At 36.1% G+C, this 26417-nt stretch overlaps 1 protein-coding gene across 1 annotated transcript in view; it reads right to left on the reverse strand.

Annotated features, from left to right (window-relative positions):
* Window positions 1–26417, reverse strand: part of adamts6 (ADAM metallopeptidase with thrombospondin type 1 motif, 6) — a 330011-nt gene that overhangs the window by 72576 nt on the left and 231018 nt on the right. The window contains exons 13-14 of the mRNA XM_028805470.2: window positions 17185–17330; window positions 288–351 (exon numbers count right to left, since the gene is read on the reverse strand). Of these exons, the coding sequence (XP_028661303.2) occupies window positions 288–351; window positions 17185–17330 (210 nt within the window). The remainder of the gene's footprint in view (window positions 1–287; window positions 352–17184; window positions 17331–26417) is intronic.

A 26417-nucleotide genomic window follows, 5' to 3' on the forward strand; every position in this document is an offset into this window, starting at 1 on the left:
AAACAGACTAAATCCAGCCCTGAATGGCATCAAGCATCAAACCAAACCCAAATCATGTTATCTTCTGAAACACAATTACTTGTTGAGTGCATGAACACATTACAATAGATGATTTGCCATAAACATCTACTCACTTTCACTCTTTCCTTTGTGGTACATTTCATTATTAAGTCCTTTATAAATGGCAAAAATTAGCTTTGTTACTTGCTTGTTATCTATCCTGCCCCAAAATCTGTCACAGTGAACCAGAGAGCAGAAAAATGGTAAGCTGTATGCCTTAGACTCACATCAGTATTACAGGAGCGGTAACGTTTTCTCTCCCCAAGACAGTACTTTCCTCCACCAGAAGGCCTGAAACAAATTACAAGAAAAAAGAGAGATTAATGAGGTACTTTCTCCACTCCCCCCATATCACTACTTAAAGAAAGAGTTTCAAAGTAAAATCCACACAACCATTTCAACCAACACTGGCTAGCATCTGTAGCATATTTGAGACAAAGTTACCTGAGTATATTTAACAGCAGCTCATCATTAGCTGTGTTTGTCTATGAGTTAAAGTAAAACGATAAAAATGAGAAAAAAGTTATTGTGGTCTACAAAATAAACATACACTTTTTAAAATGTCATTGGAAATTCAGGATGGCTGCCTTCAAATCAGTACTGCAATACTGGTCACTAATACCTTTTGTTACTGTAATTTTATAATCAGATTCAGTAAATAGGAGATGTTTTCAAGTTAATACTTTCATTTCTCTTACTTGTGAATTTCACCTGCCTATGTTTAACTGCATTATTACATGTAAATTTTAGTTTTCATTATGTTTTAAACATTTTAATACATATTTGATAAGGAATACTTGTAAAAATACCTTTAATGATACCATACACTATCTTAAACTAAAATGTTGAAAAATAGATTATAAACGTACACCACAAAGCTACATATTTTACAGTTTTTATGAATCTAAGAAAGATTTTTAAAGTCACTGGTTTGATCAAAAATGAAACCATAAGAAATAGCAGCTAAAAAGGGAAATTAGAGCTATTAATAATAAACTGAATAGTACTGGTATACCATTGTAGGCTGAGTATAAGAACATAACAAATCCTATGACAAGAATAGACTATTCAACCCAACATAGTGCTTCAGTCTGTTTTACGTAACACTTTCAAAATATCGTCAAATTCAGTATTCAAAGGATCTCAGTGTACTACTAACTACATCAATGCCTGATAACATACACCATGTACCCATTTTCTTGCATGTGAATAAATATTTCTTATAACGGAATGGAACTAACTCCTAACCAGTTTCTAGCCATACCTTTGTATTATTGTTGAAGAAATCATCTTTTAATAGCTGGTATTGCTGTTGTTTTAACATATTACATTAAAAACACTATTTACATCTATGCATCCTTGTTTATGTTCTCTACTGCATACTCTGTTGGTGGGATACGCTGTCAAAGTCATACTTCCATCACTGCAATGTTTTGCTTGAATACACATATCTTCTCAAAGCTATGTCTGATTTCTCAATTCAAACAAGCAAGTATTGAAATCCTTTCTTATGCAAATTGCCACTCCCCTTTCTTTTTGATCTTCCCTCTCTTTTCTAATTAAAATGTAGCCAATTACAATACATTCACCTCTCTCTCCTATATACAGTACCTACAGTATATAGGATAATGAGATATTCACAGGACAATACTATAAATTAGCTCAAATTAAGGTATCCCAACTTATTGTTAATACATTTTTAATTGCCCTATATTTTAGATATGACTAATTCTACAAAGAGGAAAAGTATGTAGACATCAAACAGTGCATTTTACTGCCACGGTATGTTTAATCACTAATCACACCCAGGGATTACAAAACTCACAGCTAGGTCAACATTCTTCCTGGTCAGATATCTTGCTTCAGCCATATAGGCACCTAATAAAAGATCACTTCAAGTGAAAAATACACCCCTAAAACAACCAGCCTATTATAAAAAGATAAGTTCTGTATTTTTCATATCCAAATTATTTCTTCATAATCATGGGATATATTAATTTGACACTTGAAACTGCGCTCTAAAGTGAAGTATATTTTATACATTTTAAAAATACATTGTCTGTTCTTGCAGTTTACAATGGTGCTATAGGGTACACATGTCCATTGGTGAAAGAAAAAGTCTTAAAACTTACCAAATAAGCCCACTTTGTAGCGGCCTATGTTAAAACATCTGTACTGAGCTTACTAAACTTCAAACTGATTAAACTTAGGTGAATTGGTGTTACTAAACTGGCCCTAGAGTGTGTGTGTGTGGATGTGTGCTTCTCCTGTGATGGACTGGTGTCCTATCCAACATTTGTTCCTCCCTTACTTCCATTCGATGATTGCTGGGATAGGTTCCAGCAAATTTTATTCAGTTTCTTAATCAAATGTGTGTGGTGGAGTCCCCCTCTGAGTTTTAAGCACACTGTTAGAATTATTATACAGTTAAAGTTAAATCAGTCAGAGATGAGTCACCAATAGTATGAGCTGGAATTACATCACCTAAATGAACAGCTTCAGATCAGCAATGGGGTCCTATAAAACTAATGTTGACTACTAAAAGAGCATAAAATGACAATGAGTACCATTTCTGTCAGTACACGCAAACACTGCACAGATCTACAAAATTATATCAAACAAAGGGCTGGTGGGTGTGTTTGTGGAATAGGGTGGAATGTTTGTTATCAGAATGTAAGGTGTCGCAAACATTTACAGAAAGCTCTCCACCGCTGAAACAGAAAATGCTCCAAAAAAATGCTCAAAATTCTCTCTCACAGCTTTTTAACAATCCAAAAGCAGCACATAGTATCTTTGTGAAATAAAAAAATAAAGCTTCCAAACAGTGAAGGAATATACGTGATTGTTTGACTTTTTTCAGTTATTATTGTTCAGTTGTTTACAAAACTAAGCAATTTACGTCTGAGCATCAGCATTTAATGTCAATAGAGGCACATGGTGATTATTTTCTAAGATGAATCCATTCCCTGTTAGCCGTCAAAGGTGACACACTTCCATGGACTAAGACGAATGTGGAAGCAAAGTGCTGGTCTCCTTTTAAAATGGCGGAATCTTACAACAATGGTTTACTTTTTTGCTTTTTTTACTTTTTAAAACAATACATAACATATATACTGTCTTGCAATACTCAATAACATTTTTGGCTTGAAAAATGATGTATTTGGTAAGTTTTAAGGCCTTTTCTATCAACTATGGTCCCATGTACCCTAAAGGGTCATTGTAAACTGCAAGAACAGACAAGGTATTTTTAAAATTTACAAACAATGCTTAACTTTAGAATGCAATTTCAAGTGGAAAATGAATATATACCATGATTGTGAAGAAATAACTTTAACAGGAAAAATATCAAAGTTATCCTTTAAGGAAGAACATTTTAAAACTCTATATTTGTAAATTAGAGCACAGTTGTCAATAATGCTTCCAGAAATTTGGATTAGTTGTGTATAAAATGTATGGATCAGGGGTGATGCCAGAAGCAGCAAAGAGAGTGAACAATTATGATTCTGAGACCAGGCAAATTAATCACCCAGTGTAGAACTACAGTGGCATGCAGAAGTATGGACACCCTTGCTTAATGTCTGTTACTGTGAATAGTTAAGTGAGTTGAAAATGAACTGATCACCAAAAGGCATAAAGTTGACACATTTCTTTTCAGCGTTTTATGCAAGATTAGTGAATTTTTTTGGTTTTGTACAATTGTACAATGAAAAAAAGAAAGAAGTACCATGCAAAAGTTTTTGAGGTCTCAGATAACTTGTACCAAGGTCTCAGACCTTAATTAGCTCTTTACGGCTATGACTTCACAGTTGTCTTTAGAAAGCTGTATAAATTCTCTGACTCCTCAAGCCTTGTCCCAACAACCAGCAGCCATGTGTAACTTTAAGCAGCTGCCTAGAACTCTGAAAAATAAAATAATTGATGCTCACAAAGTAGGAAAAGGCTACAAGAAGAAAGCAAAATGTTTACAGGTATTTATTTCCTTAGTTCGTAATGTTATTAAAAAATTAAAGTTAACAGGAACGGTGGAGGTCAAGTTGAGGTTTGGAAATCCACGAAAACTTTCTGAAAGAGCTGTCTATTGGATTACTAGAAAGGCAAATAAAAACCCCCGTTTGACTGCAAAAGACTTTCAGGAAGATTTAACAGACTCTAGAGTGGTGGTGCACTGTTCTACTGTGCAGCGACACCTGAACAAATATGGCCTTCAAGGTAGAGTCAGCAAAAGAAAACCTTCCCTGCATCCTAGTCACAAAATTCAGCACCTGAATTTTGCAAATGAACATCTAAACAAGCCTGACGTGTTTTGGAAACAAGTGCTGTGGACTGATGAAGTCAAAACAGAATGTTTTGGCCACAAAGTAAAAAGACATGTTTGGAGAAAAAAGAGTGCCGAATTCCAGAAAAATAACACCTCTCCAACTATTAAGCATGAGGGTGGATCGATCATACTTTGAGCTTGTTTTGCAGCCAGTGGCACAGAAAGCATGTCATTGGTAGAGGGAAAAATGGATTCAAATAAATACCAGCAAATTCTGGAAGCAAACATCACATCATCTTTAAAAAAGTTGAAGTTAAAAAGAGGATGGGTAATACAACAAGATAATGATCGAAACACACCTCAAAATCTTCAATGGAATACCTCAAGAGTCACAAGCTAACAGTTTTGCCATGGATTTCACAGTCCCCTAGCCTAATAATCTGTAGGTAGATCTCAAAAGAGCAGGGCATGAAAGATGGCCCAAGAATCTTGCAGAATTAGGAGCCTTTTGCAAGGACGAATGGATGAAAATACCCCAAGTAAGAAATGAAAAACTCTTAGCTAGCTACAAAAAGTGCTTACAAGCTGTGATACTTGCCAAAGGGGGTGTTACTAAATACTAACCATGTCGGGTGTCCAAACTTTTGCTTCAGGCCCCTTTTTATTTTTTTAGCATTTTGTACCTGTGAATGATGGAAATAAAACTGTAATCTTTCTTAAAAAGTTAAAGGAACGTGTCATCTTTAACTTTATGCCTTTTGATGATCAGTTGCTGCTATTGTTAGGACACGGTTTGAGGAGTCAGAGAATTTATACAGCTTTGCAATTTGCATCACCTGGGGTTTCCTAAAGACAACTGTAAAGTCATAGCCCTAGAGCTAATTAAGATCTGAGACCTTGGTACAAGTTATCTGAGACCTCAAATAACTTCTGCAAGGTGCTTCTTTCTTTTTTTCATTGTACAATTGTACAAAACCAAAACAATACACTAATCTTGCATAAAATGCTGAAAAGAAATGTGTCAACTTTATGCCTTTTGGTGATCAGTTCATTTTCGACTTACTTAATTATTCAGAGTAAAAGACATTTTAAGCAAAGGAGCCCAAACATTTGCATGCCACTGTATCAATAAAGCACATTAGCTACATGGTCCATCATACCATGAAACAAACACTGAACACTTGTAATGGTCTTAAAAACTTAAGAAAGCAGGAAGCTTGGGTCCAAAATAAATTACTTTAAACATCCTTAATAGCTCAAGTCTTATACTAATGGCATCTACGACAGATGCATATGTTGAAGGAGAAGATCGCACAAATATTTTCTGGCAGACATGAATCTTGTCAGACTACTGCAATTTACACAACATAAGGGAAACAGCTTACAGACTGAGTACAACTGTAAAGCACACAGTTAAAAAAAATCAACAGAATTTTTACTCATTTTGTGCAATTAACTCTGTAATGGGTACACAAAGTAAATCAGCTACACCAACTGCCCACAAAAAATAATAACAGTATAAGTAAGGAAAATAAAAAGACAATAAAACAACAAAACATAAAAAGCAATAGACCACATTATGAGACTAATTTATAACTTGTGATAAAGGTCACAGGTTATATAGTTTCTTTCTTAATCTGTCCATTATTACTTAAGCGCAATATAATTTTTTGAAAATAATGTGATTCAATTATTGTGATTCCATTATTTTCTTCATTCCTTCCTAACTTGTAGTTTAGCCTGACATATTTCTTTCTATTATAAAAGAAAATCTTGTGACGAGATGTGATCTTCTGAGAGACAGAGAGACACTTCAGAGAGGCAGAGAGACTTTCACTTCCCATGACACAGTCAAGTCACGTCATACTGACATCCATGGCAAGGAATGCCCTACTTACAAACATTGTCAAACAAGATCACGGTCATCAAACCTCTCAGTTGTTGCTCTGCCCTACTTACAACCATTTTCAAACAAGATCACGGTCATCTAAAAAGCGAAGAAGAAAGAGCAGCTCTAAAACAATTGATAAGTTAAAGAAGACACGCGACACAGTCAAGTCACGTCATACTGACATCCGTTGGAAGCATGTTCCCATGAGATGGTGACCTAGGCAAGGAAATTAATAATCAGCCTGGAACAAGTGGAACTGAAAACCTTGCAGGTCCAAACAGGGTCAGAAATAAATGACAAATAGTAAAAGACACAGTAGAACTTCATAAAGACATTCAAAAGTGTTGGCGCCATACATATGCAGAGCAGGTGACAGATTATGAAAGCAGTGGAATTCGAAAGGCTCCAAAAAAACCTTGGCGCAATACACATGCAATGCAACATAAAAAATATGACAGTACTACAATTCGAAGGTGTCACAAAACAGTACAGATTGCATTTGCGCAAACAAACGGAAATTATCACTAGGTAAAATAACGGAACAGCAAAATAAGATCAAATATATGCACATAGGTGATATGTCAGAAGTATGTAGATATTGTAAGGCTTTAAAGTTTAAGTTGAAGACTTGTACATCATTTAATTCATGTTGCCATCAGGGAAAAGTACCATACAATATGAGTATCTGTGTACTCACAACAATTGCAGCTACGACAGGTTTAATTTAGAAAAAAACACAATTTGGTCAGGTGTATATTTATGATCACGGAGAAGCGATGAAACATAGAATCGAAAGAGTGAAACGATCCGACGTGCTGTAACTTAAACAGCCAATAATGGATACAAATCCATACGTCCAAAAATATCGCACTTAACACAAAGGTTATCAGCAAAACACGGACAAAGACATTTTCTTGGATTTCTATATGAATCCGAAAGATCACAGTCACATTTATAATAAACCCACTTTTCCCAGATGGCAAAACAGGATGGTTGTACAATATGAAACAAACACATTCAGAAAAACGAATAACACCCACACAATATTTCGGGTCAAGATTAGCATTACATTCCCATGTATGTAACCCACTTCTATCATCTCAATGTCTGTCGCAACTTTACATTATTAATGCGTATGTAAAAGTTGTAGCTAATTGTCTCTTCTTTATTAAATCGAATCAAGCTACAGTTAGAATGAAACATATGCAAGGTCTCATTGATCACGTTCACAATTCAAATATCAATAGTTCAGACATATTCAAAATAGGTAAAGCAGTAATATTACCATCATCATATCAAGGTAGTCCAAGACAATTGCAACAGTTATATCATGATGAAATGGCAATATCCAGAACTATCGGTTGACCAGATTTCTTTATTACAATGACGTGCAATCCACAGTGGCCAGAAATCTGCAGCTTCTTGACAACAATGCCACCGGCTACATCGCCTCTGGATATTCCGACTTTCGTAAGTAGATTGTTTTATCAGAAATTCTTATTTCTATTGAATGAACTCGAAACGGTGTTCGAGCAAAAAGGAGATATTGATATGCCATTCGTATTAAAACTCCCGTCAGAATAGCTTTTGCAATGACAATTAACGAAACACAAGGACAAACATTTGACAAAGTCGGTTTTCTATGAGATTTCAAAATAAAAAGTGAACATAATGTATATGTAACAATTCCCATGAAAAAAAAAACACTTTTAATTGTATTTCCACAGGACCAAACCTGGGGGTTGGCGAGCGAAGCGAGCAGGGGGCGGAGCCCCCTTGTTTTTAAACGAAAAAATGTTAGGTCACAAACCTAACACTGTCCATGTCCCAAGAAACACTATACCTACAGTGATGTACAGTGGCAGCAGCATCATGGTCTGGGAAAGCTTCTTATCATCAGAGACTGGGCAACTTGATGGAGCTGAAGGAAACAACAGAGCTTGTTTCAGCCTCCAAGAAAAGTGAAGCTTGAGAGAAGTCTCCACTGCAGCCGCATCAAAGAACCTGTGCCATAATTGGAAAATGGTAGTCCATAATTGCTGTCCGAGAAAATTGAGCTGGAGCAAATCTGCCAAGAGGAATGGACTAAAATCACTCCAAATGAAAGTGCAAAGTTGGTAGACACCTACTCCTAAAAATTTAAAGCTACTACTGTGGCAACAATGGTTCAAATATAAATAAATGTATTGTGCCTGAATGCTTCTGCAAGTAGTAAGTTTCACTTTTAAGCTCAACTAACTAATTTTGTCCTTAAACATAGTCTTCATAAGTATGTAAGTTTGCAAGGTGTGTAAGTATTATTTGTAATCAAGTATATATGTCATAAGGCACATACAGAGGCGTCCATGCTTTGGAACAACATCATTGTACACACATTGCCAGGTTATCTGGAGGTGAAAGTACTATAGATGTGTAACCAACATAATTTCTTTTAAATGCTGCCTTGCAGCTGAATGCAGCTGCCTTGAAATCTTATTTCCCTGGCTAATTTCACTGCAGTGTCTTTTTCGAGACACGAGAATATTCAACGGGCTCCATAGCTGTCCTTACTAAAGGGAGTATTTATGTGTTTTGTTGAGGGGCTTGTTAATGAGATATTTACCCTATGGCTACAGATCTGTACAAAAATAAAATGCTCAGTGCCTATTTTCTTCAAAAACCTGGTATGAAAGATGGTATTCAAAGCTCTCTACTCTTAAGAAGGCTAGTATCTATTCCTCTGCTGCAATCTGGCTCAGAGAACCACAAACAAAGCAACAATTATTTTGAGAAAAAGTTTCACACTTGAATATTTTAATACCTGTCAAAATAAAATGTAGCATTATGGGTAGACATACTAACCTTTTCACTGCAGTATAAACACTGTAAAGTGTAGCAGCTATAATATACTGTAAACTTGTATGCAACATTCATTCATTGATTCTGCTCTGTTATACTGACCCTTCTTTTGTTTAGTAATGTAGCAGTTTGATTTCTTCTCCTTAAGATATATAAAAGCTGTCCTGTATATGTATATTGCTCTCCAATGGTTTAGGTCCTATCTTTCAGATATAAGTTTTTATATCAGTATTGATGATTTTACTTCCACCTCTGTTGCCCTCCCCTGTGGGGTACCACATGGCTCCATCCTGGGACCTCTTCTGTTCTCCTTGTACCTGCTGCCACTCGGCGCTATTTTTCGGAAACACGGTATTTCCTTTCATCTTTATGCAGATGACTGTCAGGTGTATTTCCCTCTGAAGCGCCAAGGTCCATGTTCTGTCCAGCCCCTGCTTAATTGTCTTATTGACATAAGGAGTTGGATGGCATTAAATTTTCTAAATTTTAATGAGAACGAAACAGAAGTCATGCTATTTAGGCCCAATAGCACCAGCGGGACCCCCTACATCGACCTTTCCACTGTGGCTCAATTTGAGAAATCCATGATCACAAATTTAGGTGTAAAAATGGATTCCACTTTAAAACTTGATAGCCATGTGAACGCAGTGGTAAAATCTTGCTTTTTCCAGTTGAGGCGGCTGTCAAAAATCAAGCCTGTGTTGTCTAAGCGCAACCTTGAAACAGTGATACATGCTTTTATAACCTCTCGTCTAGATTACTGCAATGCGCTTCTTTTTGGAATTAGCCAGGCCTCCATGGCTCGCCTACAGCTGGTGCAAAATGCTGCTGCTCGATTTTTAACTGGCACAAGAAAGCATGAGCATGTTACCCCGATTTTGGCTTCCCCCCACTGGCATCCAATTCGTTTTCGAATCTATTTTAAGATCCTTGTATTTGTTTTTAAATATTTTAATGGGTGTGCCCCTCTTTATTTGTCGGAACTGCTGCACCCTTACGTAATGTCTCGCTCACTCAGGTCAGCAGACCAGATGCTTTTACGCGTTCCCAAGGCACGATGCAAACTCCGAGGTGATTGAGCTTTTTCAGTTGCAGCCCCAAAACTCTGGAACGATTTGCCGTTGCACGTTAGGCAGGCTCCTTCGCTAGCTGCCTTTAAATCCTATTTAAAAACACATTTTTACTCTCTGGCTTTTAACCCTGTATAATATGTTGGTTATTTGTATACTTTTTATACTTTCTATTAAGAATCTCTTCAGTTCTTATGTGTTGTTTTTCTTTGTACCGCACTTTGGTCAGCCTTGAGGTTGTTTTTAAAGTGCTTTATAAATAAATTAAATAAATAAATATATAAAATAAATGTTAAAAGGTCTTCCTTCTTTCTGCCAGTGCTGCATTCTTTGTACTTGGTAAGTTGTTTGTTGTAGTGCAAAGTTTGTTTAGATACTGTGTTGTTTTATTGTTTATTCTGTAAAGAATAACTTGTGATGTCACATGATCTTAATGGTATTACATAAAGTTTAATATATTTAAAAAAGAAATGGAATCATATACAGTAAATATTAAGCAAAATACTGACAGTGAAACAAGAAACCAAACAAACATTCAGTAGAAAGAAACAGCAAACCTACTTTTTTGACAAACTAAACATTTAAGCAGGAATCAAGTCTGTGATCAACAAGAAATGATCCATCAATCAATTTTCTAACCCAGTAATGTCCAATACAGCATCAGGTATAAGCAACATCCAGGGCTAAAACACAAACAGGACCAATTAAAAATAATAACTTATCAGTTAAGGTTATACTTGGGACGTAGGGAGAAAACACATAAACCTACACAAAAACCCACACATACATAGGAAGATGTGACCATGACAATCCCAGAATTTGAAATCAGACTCCTGGGAAGTTTTAAAAAAACCTAAGCTTAAGCATCTTCAGTAACTAGTCGTCAGGTAGCAAAATCAACAAAAACAGAAGCATACAGTATATGGAAACTGTCAAACTAGAGCAAGTTACAGGATATAAGGAAAATAGCTCCCATATTGTTCCAGTTACAGAGTACATCATTACAAGATAGTCACTACATTTTATATAATTTGGAAAATATAGTGGATAAAATATAACACATAAATTCAATCTGCCCAAATTAAAAACACTGAGACTATAGCACAATATGAAAGTGTCTAATCTATAGCCTAGTATAAATGTTACAGGACTTTTCTCTAACGTCTGGAAATTTCTTTTCACTTTGAAAATAGTTCAATTAGTACGCATTGCTTAATCATTTGTTGTTGCAAACAACCAACTAAATAAGGCAAATAAAAAATCAATGATTACACAATATCACATAAAAGAAGCCCTGTAGTGTGTTGGGAACTATGGGAAACACATTTTCATTAATGCAACTAAGATGCTTTATGTTTAAATTTGTTTCTATTCAATTGTTTCTGATTTAGCATTTTCATCTACCTTAAGTGAAAGGACATGCAGCCAGATGTTTATTAAATGGAAATTGTAGCAAAATTAGGAGCTTGCAATAAGAAAAGGGAACATGAGTCACCAGTGGTCAGTGGCAGTACATTTCCCTTCAAACTGATCTTAGTCTGAGAAAAGAAACATTTTTTGTGTTTATCAAGATAAGGCTGTGTAATTGGACAGTTTCCAATGTGAAAAACAAACAAATATACCAAAAGGAAAAAAGTGCAAATGGTTAAACAAAAGCTTGTCAGATTACCACTAAATGGAGTCTGACCTAACGAAACTGAGGTGATGAAGATTATTGCTGCAGAATGTGATGATCTATACATCATTTGCAAGCCTCACAGTTCAAGTTTATGAACAATTTTTGTCAGTGTGTACTGCAAGGTTATACCTCTTCTTTTGATATGCTGTGTTCAAACCAGCAATACTTCATGAAGCTTCATACTTGCATGACAAAAATTCTAGCATTCCCATATAACAATGTGTTCAAATTAACAATGTAATTTACCCAATTTATCCATGGTTGTATAGATGATTGTATTTTGTCTTGTTTGTTCACATGGTGATCAATGTTTTCTGCATTGCTCTCCTTCCACTGCTGTTTCTCTTCCTTCTCTGTTTTATTTCACAGTATCACAGTAAAAAAGTTGCAACAGTCTCACCTATTTCTCATCTGATGGTTGTCACAACTTTTTCCTACCTTATGCTGTCTGAATCTTAAATCTAACAATGCTGTCTAATTTAAGTGGACTGTTACTCCTGTCATCACACACATATAAAGTTGATCTTACGTTACAGTCTGGCTTGTTTCCACTGTCCAAAAGCTTGCAAAAATTTATTGGAGTACTGAAGAGGCCAAATTTTGATTATTGTTTAAAACCAAGTTTGAATTGAATTATTAATTCTTTGTTTCCTGTCTAAAACACTAAACTTTATTTTTTCAAGTCTACTTAACTGAAAATCACTTATTTAAAGTTTTCAATCTGGACACCAACCTCATTACATCATCTAGGCAACTGTAGTTCAACCTATGAACAGCATCACCCTTTCTGTTGATGTTGAATCCATATCTCATCTTCTTCTAATTGACATCATCAGTGTCATCAGCAACCTTAAAAAAGGAGATCTACTTCTTACTTACTTGGTACTGACTTATTTTGCAACTGAGCATAGATCAGCTGGCACTTCTTTAAAAGCCCATATTCTTATTCTGGTGCACCTACCTCTTCAGTTGCATGCAAATGTCTTCTCCACTCTTATGGCAATGACACTCTGATCAATATGATGATCACTTCTGGATGCACATTAGCCATAGACAAGAAACTTGCTGCCTTTCTTAATGGCACTGATTCATGGATGCTACCTAACTTTCTAAAACTCTAACATAACAAAAATTAACTGCCGATTGTGGAATCTATCACTCAGTTTAAGAAGAATGTTACACTTTGTTATCATAAATCTGCTGTAGGATAATGTCAAAATAAAATATCTTTTTGACACCTGTAACATTGTCAAAGTCCATTCCAGTTTGAATGTGGAAATACAGTACTTTCAAATTCATCACTGTATGATAAGTTCATCAGTGGCGTAGCTAGGGGCGGGCGGAGGGGGTGGTTCGCTCCAGGTGGCACATTTTTGGGGGCGGCATTATTGGCCAAAAGGCTCAGAACACTTCACGTGTAAGCAGCAGGGTTCGGAAAAATATCACTCATGAATGAAAAAAAGTCAAATTCTTTGATTTTCATCCACAAATGCTTCAAAAATCATTTTCAGATGGTCCTTCTGTGACGGCATCAGACACGGCAGTTGAAATTTATGAGGCAATAACAAAAATAAACAGAAACATTACACCGATAATAATTTCTAGGAAGATAAACAACTAATTCACAATGTATAATTTTGTTTCGTTATCAATCCGAATGCATTCTTGCTCATCCCCACCTATCACTTGTACACCACACCGGTTCTGGTTTTCGCAGCGTAATTATATTAAACTAATAATCAGAACACGGCTTATCAGTGCGTCTATACTATATTCTTGTCTAGTTGATGCTTATAAATAATTATATGTGAAAAAATATTGTTGTTTCTCTGTATATAAATAAATCTGTGCAAAATGTATCTTAATTTTTCTCTATACGTCATTTTAATTTTCTATTTAAATAGGTTAACATATTCAGATATGTTGGAGGGTGGCAAATTGAAGCCCTGCCCGGACCGAGTGGCGCGAACTCAAGCTACGCCACTGAAGTTCATCATATCTTTTTATCAATGGACTTCCTACAGGAAGTATAAACCAACTAAAACAGAAACAAGAAGCTGCAGTCAGGGCCCCAACTTGGCCCAAAGGCAACAAATATATCAACACTCAGATTTTTTTCTTAAAGAAGTAGAAAAATCTGTGTGCGATTTAGAGGTGCTAAAATGAAAGCAATCCCAACTACTTGCCATCAATGCTCAATCTGTATCAACTTGCCAAACTACTGAGATCTTTGGAAATCAGCTTTTTCAGAGAAACAGAATCATATTATGCAACTTTTATTTAAAACCGTGACTAGGACTTTCTGGAAATCTCTGCCTGTTAGTTCTTGGGGCTTTTTCAGAGTTAACTTTCTAATCATTCTTGAAAATCTTTTTTATATTTTAAATCAACTATGCTTGTGTTTATTTTTACAAGCCTAGTTTAGCAATTTTAACACTGTTGAATTGTTCATTTTTAAATTAGTCCTATTTACAGTACTTCATTTTCATTTTTTGATGCTCATTCATTATGCTTGATCTAGAGTTTTTATTACTTTACATTGCAAATTGGCTCCTGATTGATTTTAGCTGTAATATTTGGTGCACTGTAAAGCAGGGGTGTCGAACTCCAGGTCTGGAGGGCCACAGTGGCTACAGGTTTTCATTCTAACCCCTTTTCCTAATTAGTGACTAGTTTTCACTGCTAATTAACTCCTTTTCCCGTCATTTCAATAGCCCTGTTTTTAAGGATTCAGTCCTCTGAATTGATTTGTTTCTTCATTAAATGGCAGCCAAACAGAAATGAGACGTGAAATGAGCCAACAGATGACCAGCTAAACTGGGATTTCAAACTCCAACCAATTTCACTCCAACCAGTCTCTTAATGAGAAGCTGATTCTTGCTGTTAATTAAGCCCGTTATTTAATTCAACGGCTTGTTGCTGCTCTCATTCTGCCACAGCAGACATTTCCAAATCTGTTAATTTTTCTGTTTTTTCTGTTATATGGTGGCTTATTTGATGTCTCATTATTGTTTGGCTACTAATTAAGGAAAAACAGACAATTAAGGGGCCTGAGTCAAGTTAATTAAACCTAAAGCAAAAGAAGTTAATTAGCAGTAAAAACGGCTCACTAATGAAGAAGATGTTTAGAAGAAAAACATGCAGCCCCTGCAGCCCTCGACGACTGGAGTTCGACATCTGTGCTGTAAAGCAGGGGTCCCCAACCACCGGTCCGCGACCCACTACCGGGCCGCAGCCGTCTGACAGCCGGGCCGCGAGAGAACTGCCGGCAATGGAGACTCACTCAGACTTTTCAGAATGCTTGGTGGGGCGGGGCTTTGCAGCGGCGCAGAGAGAGGAGAGAGACCAAGGTCAGAGAGTATTACAACAAAGTATTTTTATGGTCCCGACAGTTTCCCCATATGACATGAGTCTATAGAAATCACGTTACTACGAAGTACATTCAGCAGATGCTTTCATTACAACGAAGTGACCTTGAAATGCCTGAATGAATCATCCACAGAGCAGTTAGATCTGTGGTCGCAGCTCAGATGTGCACGTTTGCACAACGATCCCCAAACAGAAACATTGTAAAAAAAAATCTTTCTTCAAACTTTCCTCGTACTGTTTTTTTTTGTTGTTGTTTTTGTTTTCTGTGGTTTTCAGTGATACCTTTTGCTTATTGCTTGTCAATATTTGAAAAACATCCATTGGAATTTAACTCATTGTCACCCTCCTATAGAAACGGCAGACATGAAAAAAACGATAACAGTGTTAATGTTTGTGATGTGCAATCTGTTGGAATGGCAAATGCAAAGCATGTGTCTTTGTTATATGCAAAAAAAGAAGAAAAATCTCAGGTTGCAAACGTATGCGAACTGCTTAATAACTTAATAATAATAGAAATGTTATGTAAATTGTGTATAAAACTGCCCACCACCCCAAACCGACCGGTCTGTGGAAAAATTTGCATCTAATGAAGTGGTCCTTGCTGTCAAAAAGGTTGGGGACCACTGCTGTAAAGTACCCGGTCATGATGTGCTTTGTAAACAAGATTTATGTGATGGCAGCATATTGAGATATGTAGCATTGCTGCTTCAAAGAGTGCGAAAACTTGTTTAATTCTTGCCTTAAAACCTTATTTGTGTAGTCTGGGTGTTCTCCTATAGTTTATATAAGTTTCCTCCAAGGACTCCACTTTCTTCCCATTGAAGTATGGTATGTGTGAGGTGGACATGCATGTTAAGTTGGTTTGTGAGGGGCTAGTATCCTATGCAATTCAGATCCTTTACAAAAAATTGTCTAAAGTTCTTCAGCAATTTACTGTATTTCATCTTAGACATGTTTGTGACTTAGTGTTAAAAGCATTCACAATGAAAAAGGATTTACACTAAATCAAAATGTTTCATCATCTGGAGTTCATCAAAGAACTTCCAGAAAACATATTCCTACTTATATATTCATAAGTTAATACAATACAACAAAAGACAGAATTTTTCACAATCACTATTGCACTTAAACCACTATACTTTGCAACATTTCTAGAATTGCTTGAATATTAAACAACAATCAATAGGAGATAACATCATATACTTACTTTATTTGGCTTACACATAGTGATTATCCACTCTTGCAAACCAAACTAAAATACTCAAGTATTCAAAAAAAAAAAAGAACAGTTTTTAGGAATGTGGACATATTGCTAAATATTTAACACATATTTGAATAAAGAGTGCTTAATCTGATAATTTTTCATTTAATAAAATAAAAAACACTAAATGTGGGCTTAATAGTCAATGTCTGCCCTTAGCTGATTAATGTTATTTTTTAAAGTAAAAAATATATAAATATAAATATATAATTGTATTTATATAATACTAATTGCATGATGTTTAGATGTTATTCATTGATTTCAGAAAGACATATCATACACTGTCTAATTAATTAATCTTTGAGGACCTTTGTACAATTTGTAAATTTGAAGACATTGATAATTTGATGAGAGAGGGTAACTACTGAAAGAGGCAAAAGGCAGAGCTGTTAATGTAAAATGTGTGATCTGGTAATAACATACAGTATGGCCGCCTGAGTTAAAAAGTAAGAATTAAACTATTATATAACAAATGCATGAAATTTTTGACAGAATCATAATCCAAATTAGTCCATTATAAGTGTAAATGTAGGTGGACATGAATGGTCTCGACAATGGACTGGGCTATTTTGTGCCCTGTACTGTTCATTTAAATTAGAAAAACAATATCTTTTAGGGTAAAATGTCAGCTGAAAAGGAAACAACATCATTTATTGTAAACATACAAATCTGAAAAAAGAAAGGAAAAATTTAAACTAGAATTTGAAATACTTGTTTCAAATTGGACATTTCTTGCTCTGGCTTACTTTAATTACTTACGCTGGACTGTCACAGTGTCTAATTGAGGATGACACTCCACCCCCACATGTCCGGCTGCACTCGCCCCATAGTGACCATGGTCCCCAGCCACCATCCACACTCTGAGGCCATGTGCCAAAAGGAACACATTCTCCCTGATAGCACCACTGAAAGAGAGAGGGAGGAAGCATGGATGAAATCAATATCACATTTTCTTTAAAACATTATTAAAATATATATATTTAAAAAAAAAACACTTAAACCATTTCACGATCATGGGAGGTATAGCTTCTCCTCTCAAGACTTGGGAAATGGCAGAAAAGAGCTCTGAACAGAGCATCAAGCCATCTCAAAATAAACACAGACAGTAATTTTTAAGCGCCAATTGTCTGACATGTGACCTGGGAGAGAAACAACTAGAAAGGGATTCATCTAATAATAATGTATTTTTTTTACTTTTTTAGGCTTTATTATGTTCAAGCTAATGTAATCAATTGATTTCAAGTGTTACAGAAGTTAACAATCATGCTGCTCTGACCATGACTAATATATTATTAATACAACAATTTAAAAGAATATCAGACAATTATTTTACGACATGCCACAGTTTCAGAAACATTCTACTGAGGAGAAAATTTGGGAGATACTAGAAACAGTACAAATGTTTAAAATTGAAATCTCAGTATTAGGCTCTATACATGCTTAAAACAACAATGCAAAACAGTCATTATGACTATATCCATTATCTAAATAAATGTGGAGTATATTGAGAGTGCTGCGGTGGGTTGGCACCCTGCCCGGGATTGGTTCCTGCCTTGTGCCCTGTGTTGGCTGGGATTGGCTCCAGCAGACCCCCGTGACCCTGTGTTTGGATTCAGCGGGTTGGAAAATGGATGGATGGATGTGGAGTATATTGAGAGTGCTGCGGTGGGTTGGCACCCTGCCCGGGATTGGTTCCTGCCTTGTGCCCTGTGTTGGCTGGGATTGGCTCCAGCAGACCCCTGTGACCCTGTGTTCGGATTCTGGGTTGGACAATGGATGGATGGATGGATATTGAGAGTGTATGAAATTATGAGTTAAAAACTCAACAGAAGACATAGAACTATTGTTTTATTAAATGTTTTCCAGTTTTCTACTGATAATTCTAATCACATCTAATAATTTAGATTCACAAAGTAACATAATAGCCTCTCTTTGTAATATGAGTAAAAATCAAAGCTCCAGAAGAAGGTGAAAACATGTGAAGAATATATAAAACTCCAACTATAAGCTGATAAATCACACTGGATCTAATCTCTGTGAGCTGGTAGTACTGTTGAGTATGTCATGTACACTTGCTAATGCTGACAAAATAAGTCTAGTACTATAGTATATCTCTCAATTGTGGAAGAGTCTGAAGTCCCAACAAAAAGAATGAAAGATGTTATCTTTTTCATCAGTTCATATCAAATAGCTGTCCAAAGATATTTATTAAACAATGCACACCAGACCTCAGCAAACAGTCGACTCCAACTTGGTCCCCCATTGCACTTGCCACACCCTCTCTTATCACTCTGGCATGTCAAAAAGTACAGCACGCTCCTGTCCAAATTTGGGATCACAAACCAGCAAACACTTTACGGACTGTATTTTTCAAAGCCAAAAACAAAAAGTCGACCACAGAGACAAGAAACGCAGTAGTAGAGACCTTAAAATTGTCCTCCTTTAACATCTTGGGGACACTTGCGAGCCGCATATATGGGCCAGACCGATGGACATGGTTTGCACAGGTGGCACTTCCTAACCAGATGTCCTGGTTGATCACAGCGAAAGCAGCTGTGTTCTGTCCACACTATGGTGTACCCATGATAGCGTCTTTCACTCGTAGCACCGGCGACCCTGGAAGTCTGTGTTGGCTGGATCGAAATCGGAGTGAAGCCTGGGTAGCCCTGTTTTTTCCAGGTGGTTTGTGCACCCTCCAGTCTGCAGGTCAGATCCAGCAGTGAGTGGACGTTGTTTCGTAGCATTTCATCACAAAGGCTCTCATCTATCCCTGACAGTACTGCATCAATAGCCAGGTTCTCCACAATGCGTGTCTCTGCGGATCCAGCTTTGAATCAGGTCCAATAATCCTTGGACCTGCCCTCGTATGGGGCGGTCTGGATCAATATGCTACAGACGAAACTGGTGCCCCTTAGCCACTAGGCTCACAGCCGTGCGGAGGTGGATCTGTTGCTTCAGGAAGTCATAATGATCAAGCTTTTTGGGAAGGAGGTTTTGCATGACCTGTAGGGCCTCCAAAGTTAAAAACGGGGTCACGATAGCTGGCCAGGCTCCCCTGTCCCGAAGCAGAAAAGGAAACACTCCGGGTCGTCCGAGGGAGCCATTTTCACCAGCATATCCCTGAGGAGCTCAAAGACCAGAGCGCCCACAGGAGCCTCATTTTGCTCCGCTGGTATCAGGATATGATATGCCTCTTGGGGTTCCACTGGTGCAAGACCCCACTTCTGGTACCATGTGTCGAGTGAGTCACTGTCTAGCACCCCAAAACACGAGGCTGAGTCTCAGTACTTCAGCAAAACCAGCTTTATTCAACTTGAAACAAGAACTGCAAGGTTATTTATTGCAGCAGGAGCTACCACTCTCCTATAATGTTCCTTGCATCACCCATTGGCGACAGGTGCTTATAACGTGACCACGATCGGCTCACAGTTGTTTCCGAGGCACTATGCTGCTGTGCTGCAAACCTGTGGTTGCCTCGATGACAGACAAGCAGTCCTCCACAGACATGCTGTGCTGCGAACCTGCGGTTGCTTCAGCGATGGACAAGTACTCCTCCACAGACGCAGCAGTTGTGCTTCAGCGTCTTATCCCTTTGGGAGGGGGTGGGGTCCTAAAAGACTTGAGTGTGTATGTGTGTGTGTATAATCAGTAAACAGTAAATTATGTTGTCCTTTGGGTTTTCGAAGCCATAGTAATGGTCTTTAGTAAAAGAACTAGAATGTGACAGACAAACATAGTGAAAGCACATACAACACATATTTAAATGGTACAGGAGACAATAAGATGCAGCCTCTAGTTACAAGAAATTACCGCTATTATGGTCAGTTTACTTATTCTGCACTAATAAACAGCCATACGAAAAAACAAAATTGAATAAGTAATATGAGGCACCTTGCAATCAAAACAATAAAGACTGAAATAATAATTTTCATTTCGATCACTGTAATTTCATAGAAGGTTACCAGAAAGTTGGGATAAATGTAAAGAAAGAGGGAGACATTTTGAGAATGAAAATACCAGTAGTCTATGGCATTTGAAATTTGAATTTGGAATGTTCGGTAAATATTAATCTTCAGTAAGTGTGGTAATAGTACAGAGTAAAATGCAATTCTTAATTGGATACCTGATTAACATGCAACATATCACTACTCTCTGGTTTTATGACAAAGAAGAATATATCACAATTTATTATTTCATTTAATAAAAACACATATTTGACTACTGTGGTGGGCTGGCGCCCTGCCCGGAGATTTGTTCCTACCTTGCGCCCTGTGTTGGCTGGGATTGGCTCCAGTAGATCCCCATGACCCTGTGTTAGGATATAGCGGGTTGGATAATGACTGACTGACTGACATATTTGACTACTGAATTAATTGTAATAGGCTTGCTGTAGTATTACTGTGCTATAACAAGTGTGTACAGTATATTGTCATTCTTTCTACCATTCCTTCAACCATCATACATATTCTGGATATCTGCCTCCTTTAACATTATTGCAGATGTGGAGAAACATCTGGGTGTAGCTCTATTTTCAGAGGATTTAGTGTAAAGAGAAATGATTTTGGGTGGTAAAATTTGACTGAGTGACAGAGCTTTGAACTCTGATACAGTATGAAAATGCAAGATATATTATTGATTCTTTTTTGCATTTTTTGTTGTTCTGGGCATTCTGACTCCAGTTTACCCTAGGGCTACAACACCCAGTCTGCACAATGCACCCTAATTTGTCTCACTAACAGATGATCAGCATCCAGTGCGGGGATAGGGGTACACTGATAACTTATCTTACACTCTGAAGCAAATTACAGCTGAATAATATCTTTTCAAAAAGACATTGAAGGCACCTACTGTATATTCAACAAACCAACTTCATATTTTTAAACATGTTTGTATTTCTTGTTTTATACCATGTGTTTATTTAGTGTTAAGGTCTTGAGTTACTGAATGGACATACACCCAGAAAAACTTTGAAAATAGAGTGAAGTACTTGCAATGTACCGATGTGATTTGAAAACATGGGATAAAAGTGTAAAACCAAATAGGTTACTTTATAATAATAAATATATGCTAAAATACAGTCAATGAATAACAAAATAACAGAGGCTGTAATAAATCATTAATTCAATAATACAGGTGTTTTTATGTAACTTCCTGAAATAAAATCTCATTCAGAACAAAAACATACTCTCAGGAAAAAGAAAGAAGTCAGTATTAAACAATGTAAGTTTAGAGTAATGCAAAATATTTGGAGGAATTTCTGTAAGCTTTGGAATTTTTATTGTAAATAAATATCAAGAGGTAGTATGACAACAGTGCAGTTTCCAAATGACCCCATTTGCATTATTCTGGCAAAAGACCAGTAGTTTTAAACATAAAATTTTAAAAAGGGAATTCCTTTTTACTAGAGACAATTTTAGCTATGAATATCACACAACGTAACTGTTTAAGATATTATAAATTGATGTAGACAATATATAATGCAGTCATTTACAGTTAAGTACATTTTTTCATATATTTAAAACTGAAATCATATATTTATGTTTGCAGATCTATAACCTATAATGACCTACAATGTAAGGGACAAGACTATAGCCTTTTTACAAATAAACTACTGCATCACAGAGCACTATAATTTGCTTGGAAAACTGTTCAGTATAAGGCTCTCCAATCACAATCCTTATTAATAATAGCACCACACACCAAAGATCTCAAAGGTGGGTTTATTTGAGCCAAGCAGGTGGCTGTAGCACTACATTTTTAACATCAGCTGAACTTGTAGTATGAACGCTGGATTGGGAAGTAAATATGGACACTGCCTATGAATAAAGTCAAATAGTGAACATTAATAAACTATGACAGCTGTTCAAAGGATTTCATGGTATGCAGTTAGACATCACATTGTCAGCTTATAATGCCCCATAATCTTTGTTGAATTTGTCCCTCTAACTTGAGAGTGCAGAAACATGAACCGATGACCCAATCTTATTGTTTGTACAAATCCATTTTGCATGAGTGAACACTGGGAATAGCTGCTTTAGTAACTTTCTTACTCCCATACTATGCATATTAAAAAATTCTTTCTACTGCTGATACCACCATACCACTTTTATTCTGGATTAATTCCCTTAATTTCATTTTCCCACCATAGTTTATTGCTACATAGATTTTGAAAACTTTCCAGCCAATTTAAACATTAAAAATTACTGTTATTTTTTCACAACTGCTTTAATTAAATGTGTGGAATGCATCCATCCTTAAACAATCCCATCAATCTCAAGGCACTTCTGGAAATATTTAAAATTGATTTTGCAATAGAGAATGGAAATATGCCATATGTTTTTAAAATAATAAATGTATCTTTTAAAAGGCAAGGTGTATGTATCTTAATTACCATTTAAAATAAAACTTTTAAAACAACAATTAGACAATTTAAATAATTTCATCAATTTAGTGTAGTAAAACCTAATATTATGTACATAACACAGACTTTTACCATTTATATGTTATATTTTTGTCTCGCCGGGTCGCTAGTTCATGTTTTACATCTCTTTTGTTCATTCTTGATTCTTTTATTTATACTGATTATGAGCACATCATATTTATTTTTGTTTTTGTCTATGTATGTGTGCTCCATGTATTTTGTGGGTGGTCCCTCAAGAGGTGTGGCCAATCACCACCAGCAACTACCCACCAACCGATAAATCCAGAAGGTCTTCCACAGTTCTCCATGGCTCATTTCGAATACACTAGGGAGCTAGTGAGTTTTCTTGTGTTCTACTATGCTTTGTGATTTTGTCTGGATTCTTCACCATTTTGCTGTTTTTTTACTTTGCCTTGGATTGTTTATTGCGACTTGCTGGCATTGTGTGCTCTATGGAGCTTCATGTACACACAGTGCACTTTTATGATAATAAATCTTATATTTTATAAGCATTGTATGTGGCGCTGTTTGTAAATAGTTGGGGTTTTTGACATATCTTCCCCTTTAGTGGGTATTTTGTGGAAGTTCTAAAACCATTATTTGTTCACGTTTTCTACAAATAATATGGGGAGGTCTGCTGCTTTTAGATATGTAAGAAAGTTGACATTTTGTAATGAGCATGGAAATAGAAATGCTGAGACCATTATTGATTCTAGTATTTACTTAGCAAAGTATATATATAGTAAACATACTAAAAGTGTGAAGTTTGTATATACAGTACCTTGAACTTAGTCAGTAATGTGATTTGCAATGCCTGTGTGTCTAATTGTTTGAAACATTAAAGTCTTCTGTTAAAAAAATAGTAGTGTTCAGATTATACAAATGTATAATTATGTATGTTTTAGTTATTTGAATACTGCAGAACCAGCAAGCCTCAGAAGACATCAAAATGGAAAGACTGATTTCAACTCTATTTTCTTTGTTTTATATAAAAAAAAATGGCCAGTCTGATTTTTATATGACATGTGACTTTCATAGGTGGCAAGGTGGGTAGCGTTACTACCTCACAGATCTAGCATCTTAAATATGAATCCTATGCCAAGACAATGTCCTCAAGTCAGTTTGGGCTTTCATCCCTTCAACCTCAAACATATGCTAGTTAAGTTGATTGCAAATTCATAATTATCCTGTGTAAGTATAGGTGTGTGCATTAGTCAGCTGTGTGATGGAATCACACACTGATTGGGACTGCTCCTAGCCTCCTAAAGGCTCCACAAGCCAGGCCACGCCTCATCTGCCTGCCTAGAATAGGCCTCACTCCAAATAGCTTAGTTTCAGCCTAGGTAGGTCTGAGGTTTGGCTTCAAAAATGCTTTAAATGTCCCAAAATCTCAAAGTGCCTGTCAATGGAAAGTGAAAACCATAGAAAACACTTTACTAAATAATCTTCACTACTGGAAATATTTCTTAGCAAAGAAAAATATGACAAAAGGTTCCAAATGAGCGAAAAGGAGTTGCCTAAAAGGCAATCCTAAGTGAACAAGTCCCAAAGTGTGATCCAAGTCAGAATTCCAAGATACAGAACAAAAGAATGATCAAAACCATTAAATTCAATAAGAAAAACAATACAATGACTCCACAAGTCTTTTATACTGAACTCATTAGCATTAACCTTTTCCCTGGCTTAAAAAGATAGAGGGAAGTGTCAAGAATGGCAATGTCAGGGTGACCCCACTTCTTCCCACAAAACACAAGGGACATATGAAACATTAGATAATGCATATAAATATAATATTCATTAATTAAATAATTAAATAATAATAATTAAACAAATACAATTTTACATAAATTAAGAAAAGATTAATCAATACTTTAAACATAATACCATAAAAATGAAAATAACATCTGAAAAATAACAAAATCATAAATTAAACAGAGAAACAAACTCATAAAGGACTACAACCCTGGGAAAATCATAACACTAGGAAAGTATGGAATTATGCCTCATTGTTCTGCTGCTGCTGATGTGTTGCCTCCCTGTGCTTTAACAGCTGCCTGTTCTGAAGAAGATATATCAGCAATAAAAGCCAAGCGAACTACTACTACTATTCTCCAGAGTGTTCTCACCTGCTGTTGATGCTGTCTTTAATTTACCCTTGTTTTTTGTGTTTTACTACTGTTAGGGGAATAGCACCACATCTTTAATTGAACATCCTATATTTTTTCCATCATCAGTGTTCTGTTCCTAAACCTCATTAGCATGTCCCCTCCCAAACAACCCACAGATCATTTCCTGTACTTTTTCAGCCTCTGCAATTGGCAGAAGTATTAAATGTTAAGAGAAACAGATAACAAAAATGTAATATACATATTGTGTGGCTTATTGTGGACAGTGTGGAAGATTTTTTTTTGCACCTAGACAACATAAACACCATGGTTGCCTCCCACCCATTTATTTCAACATGCTTTGCGCTCTTATCTTCCAAGACCTACTGCCAGTAAAACAGAAATAATTTAGAAAAAACACATATTATTATTGTCCATTCATTCATCTACTGTATTTTCAAAATCTGTTTATCCTGAGCAGAGGTCCAGAAAAGGTGCAGCCTGGGCATTTTATCAAACTACTGTTATTGACTTGGTTCTTGTTATGTAAGGCTAAAAAACTAATGATATCTAGATTAATGAAGCGTGTCTGGCATTTCTAGATGATGCTTGTTTTTAGAAGTTCAATTTTCATTTTATGCAAATTATCTTGGAAAAGTACTTTACTTGACCAGTATGATAGTTAATGATACTATATATTTTGTCATTATAAATTTTGTTTGAAATCCTGCAATGTACAATAAAAAAGAAAAGAAATCACGAAAGAAGAATAACATTTTTACTTACTATTTTCTTACTTTTGTCTTTCTTGTCTTACACTGTTTTCATCTATCTATAACACATGTAGCAAAACATAACACTGCAATATTAAACCTGTTTAATCCAATTCAGGGTCACGAAGGACCAGAGCCAATTCTAGCACCACAAGGTACAAGACAAAGCACCATGCATATAATGTTAAAAACACGGTCACCTAAATACATTTCAGACTATGAAATAATAACATTTATTTTGTTGAAGACCTTAAATAACATAAAACTTCTAAATTTTGTAACTGAAAATCAAGGACATTAAAGAAATTTCTGTGGGTCACAAACGGAGCCTGGAATTTAGAGGTTTCGAGTACTGATCTCTCGTCACTAAGCCATTCAGTCTGCCTAAACCAACTAGATAAATTTCTTCTAAACTAAAACTCAACCCACTGTATAATGAAAGAATCTATACCACTTTGAAAAGATTTACTGTGCTTTTAGTATTAAGAGTTGGGTAATGTGATTATATACTTGATGGATACAAAGAAGTTGACAGATCCTTCTAACACTTTCCCTAAGCCAAACCAATTGCATCCACTAGCCATTAGGATGTGTTTTGTTTGGACAATCATTTACCTTTGACCTTAGAGCCAAAACTAACAACGATCAGATGGACTCCAGCTGGTTGTTTAATCAAGATAAAAATGTTTGAAG

The sequence above is a fragment of the Erpetoichthys calabaricus genome, chromosome 7 (genome assembly GCF_900747795.2).
Source record: "Erpetoichthys calabaricus chromosome 7, fErpCal1.3, whole genome shotgun sequence".
In the NCBI taxonomy this organism is placed as follows: domain Eukaryota; kingdom Metazoa; phylum Chordata; class Cladistia; order Polypteriformes; family Polypteridae; genus Erpetoichthys; species Erpetoichthys calabaricus.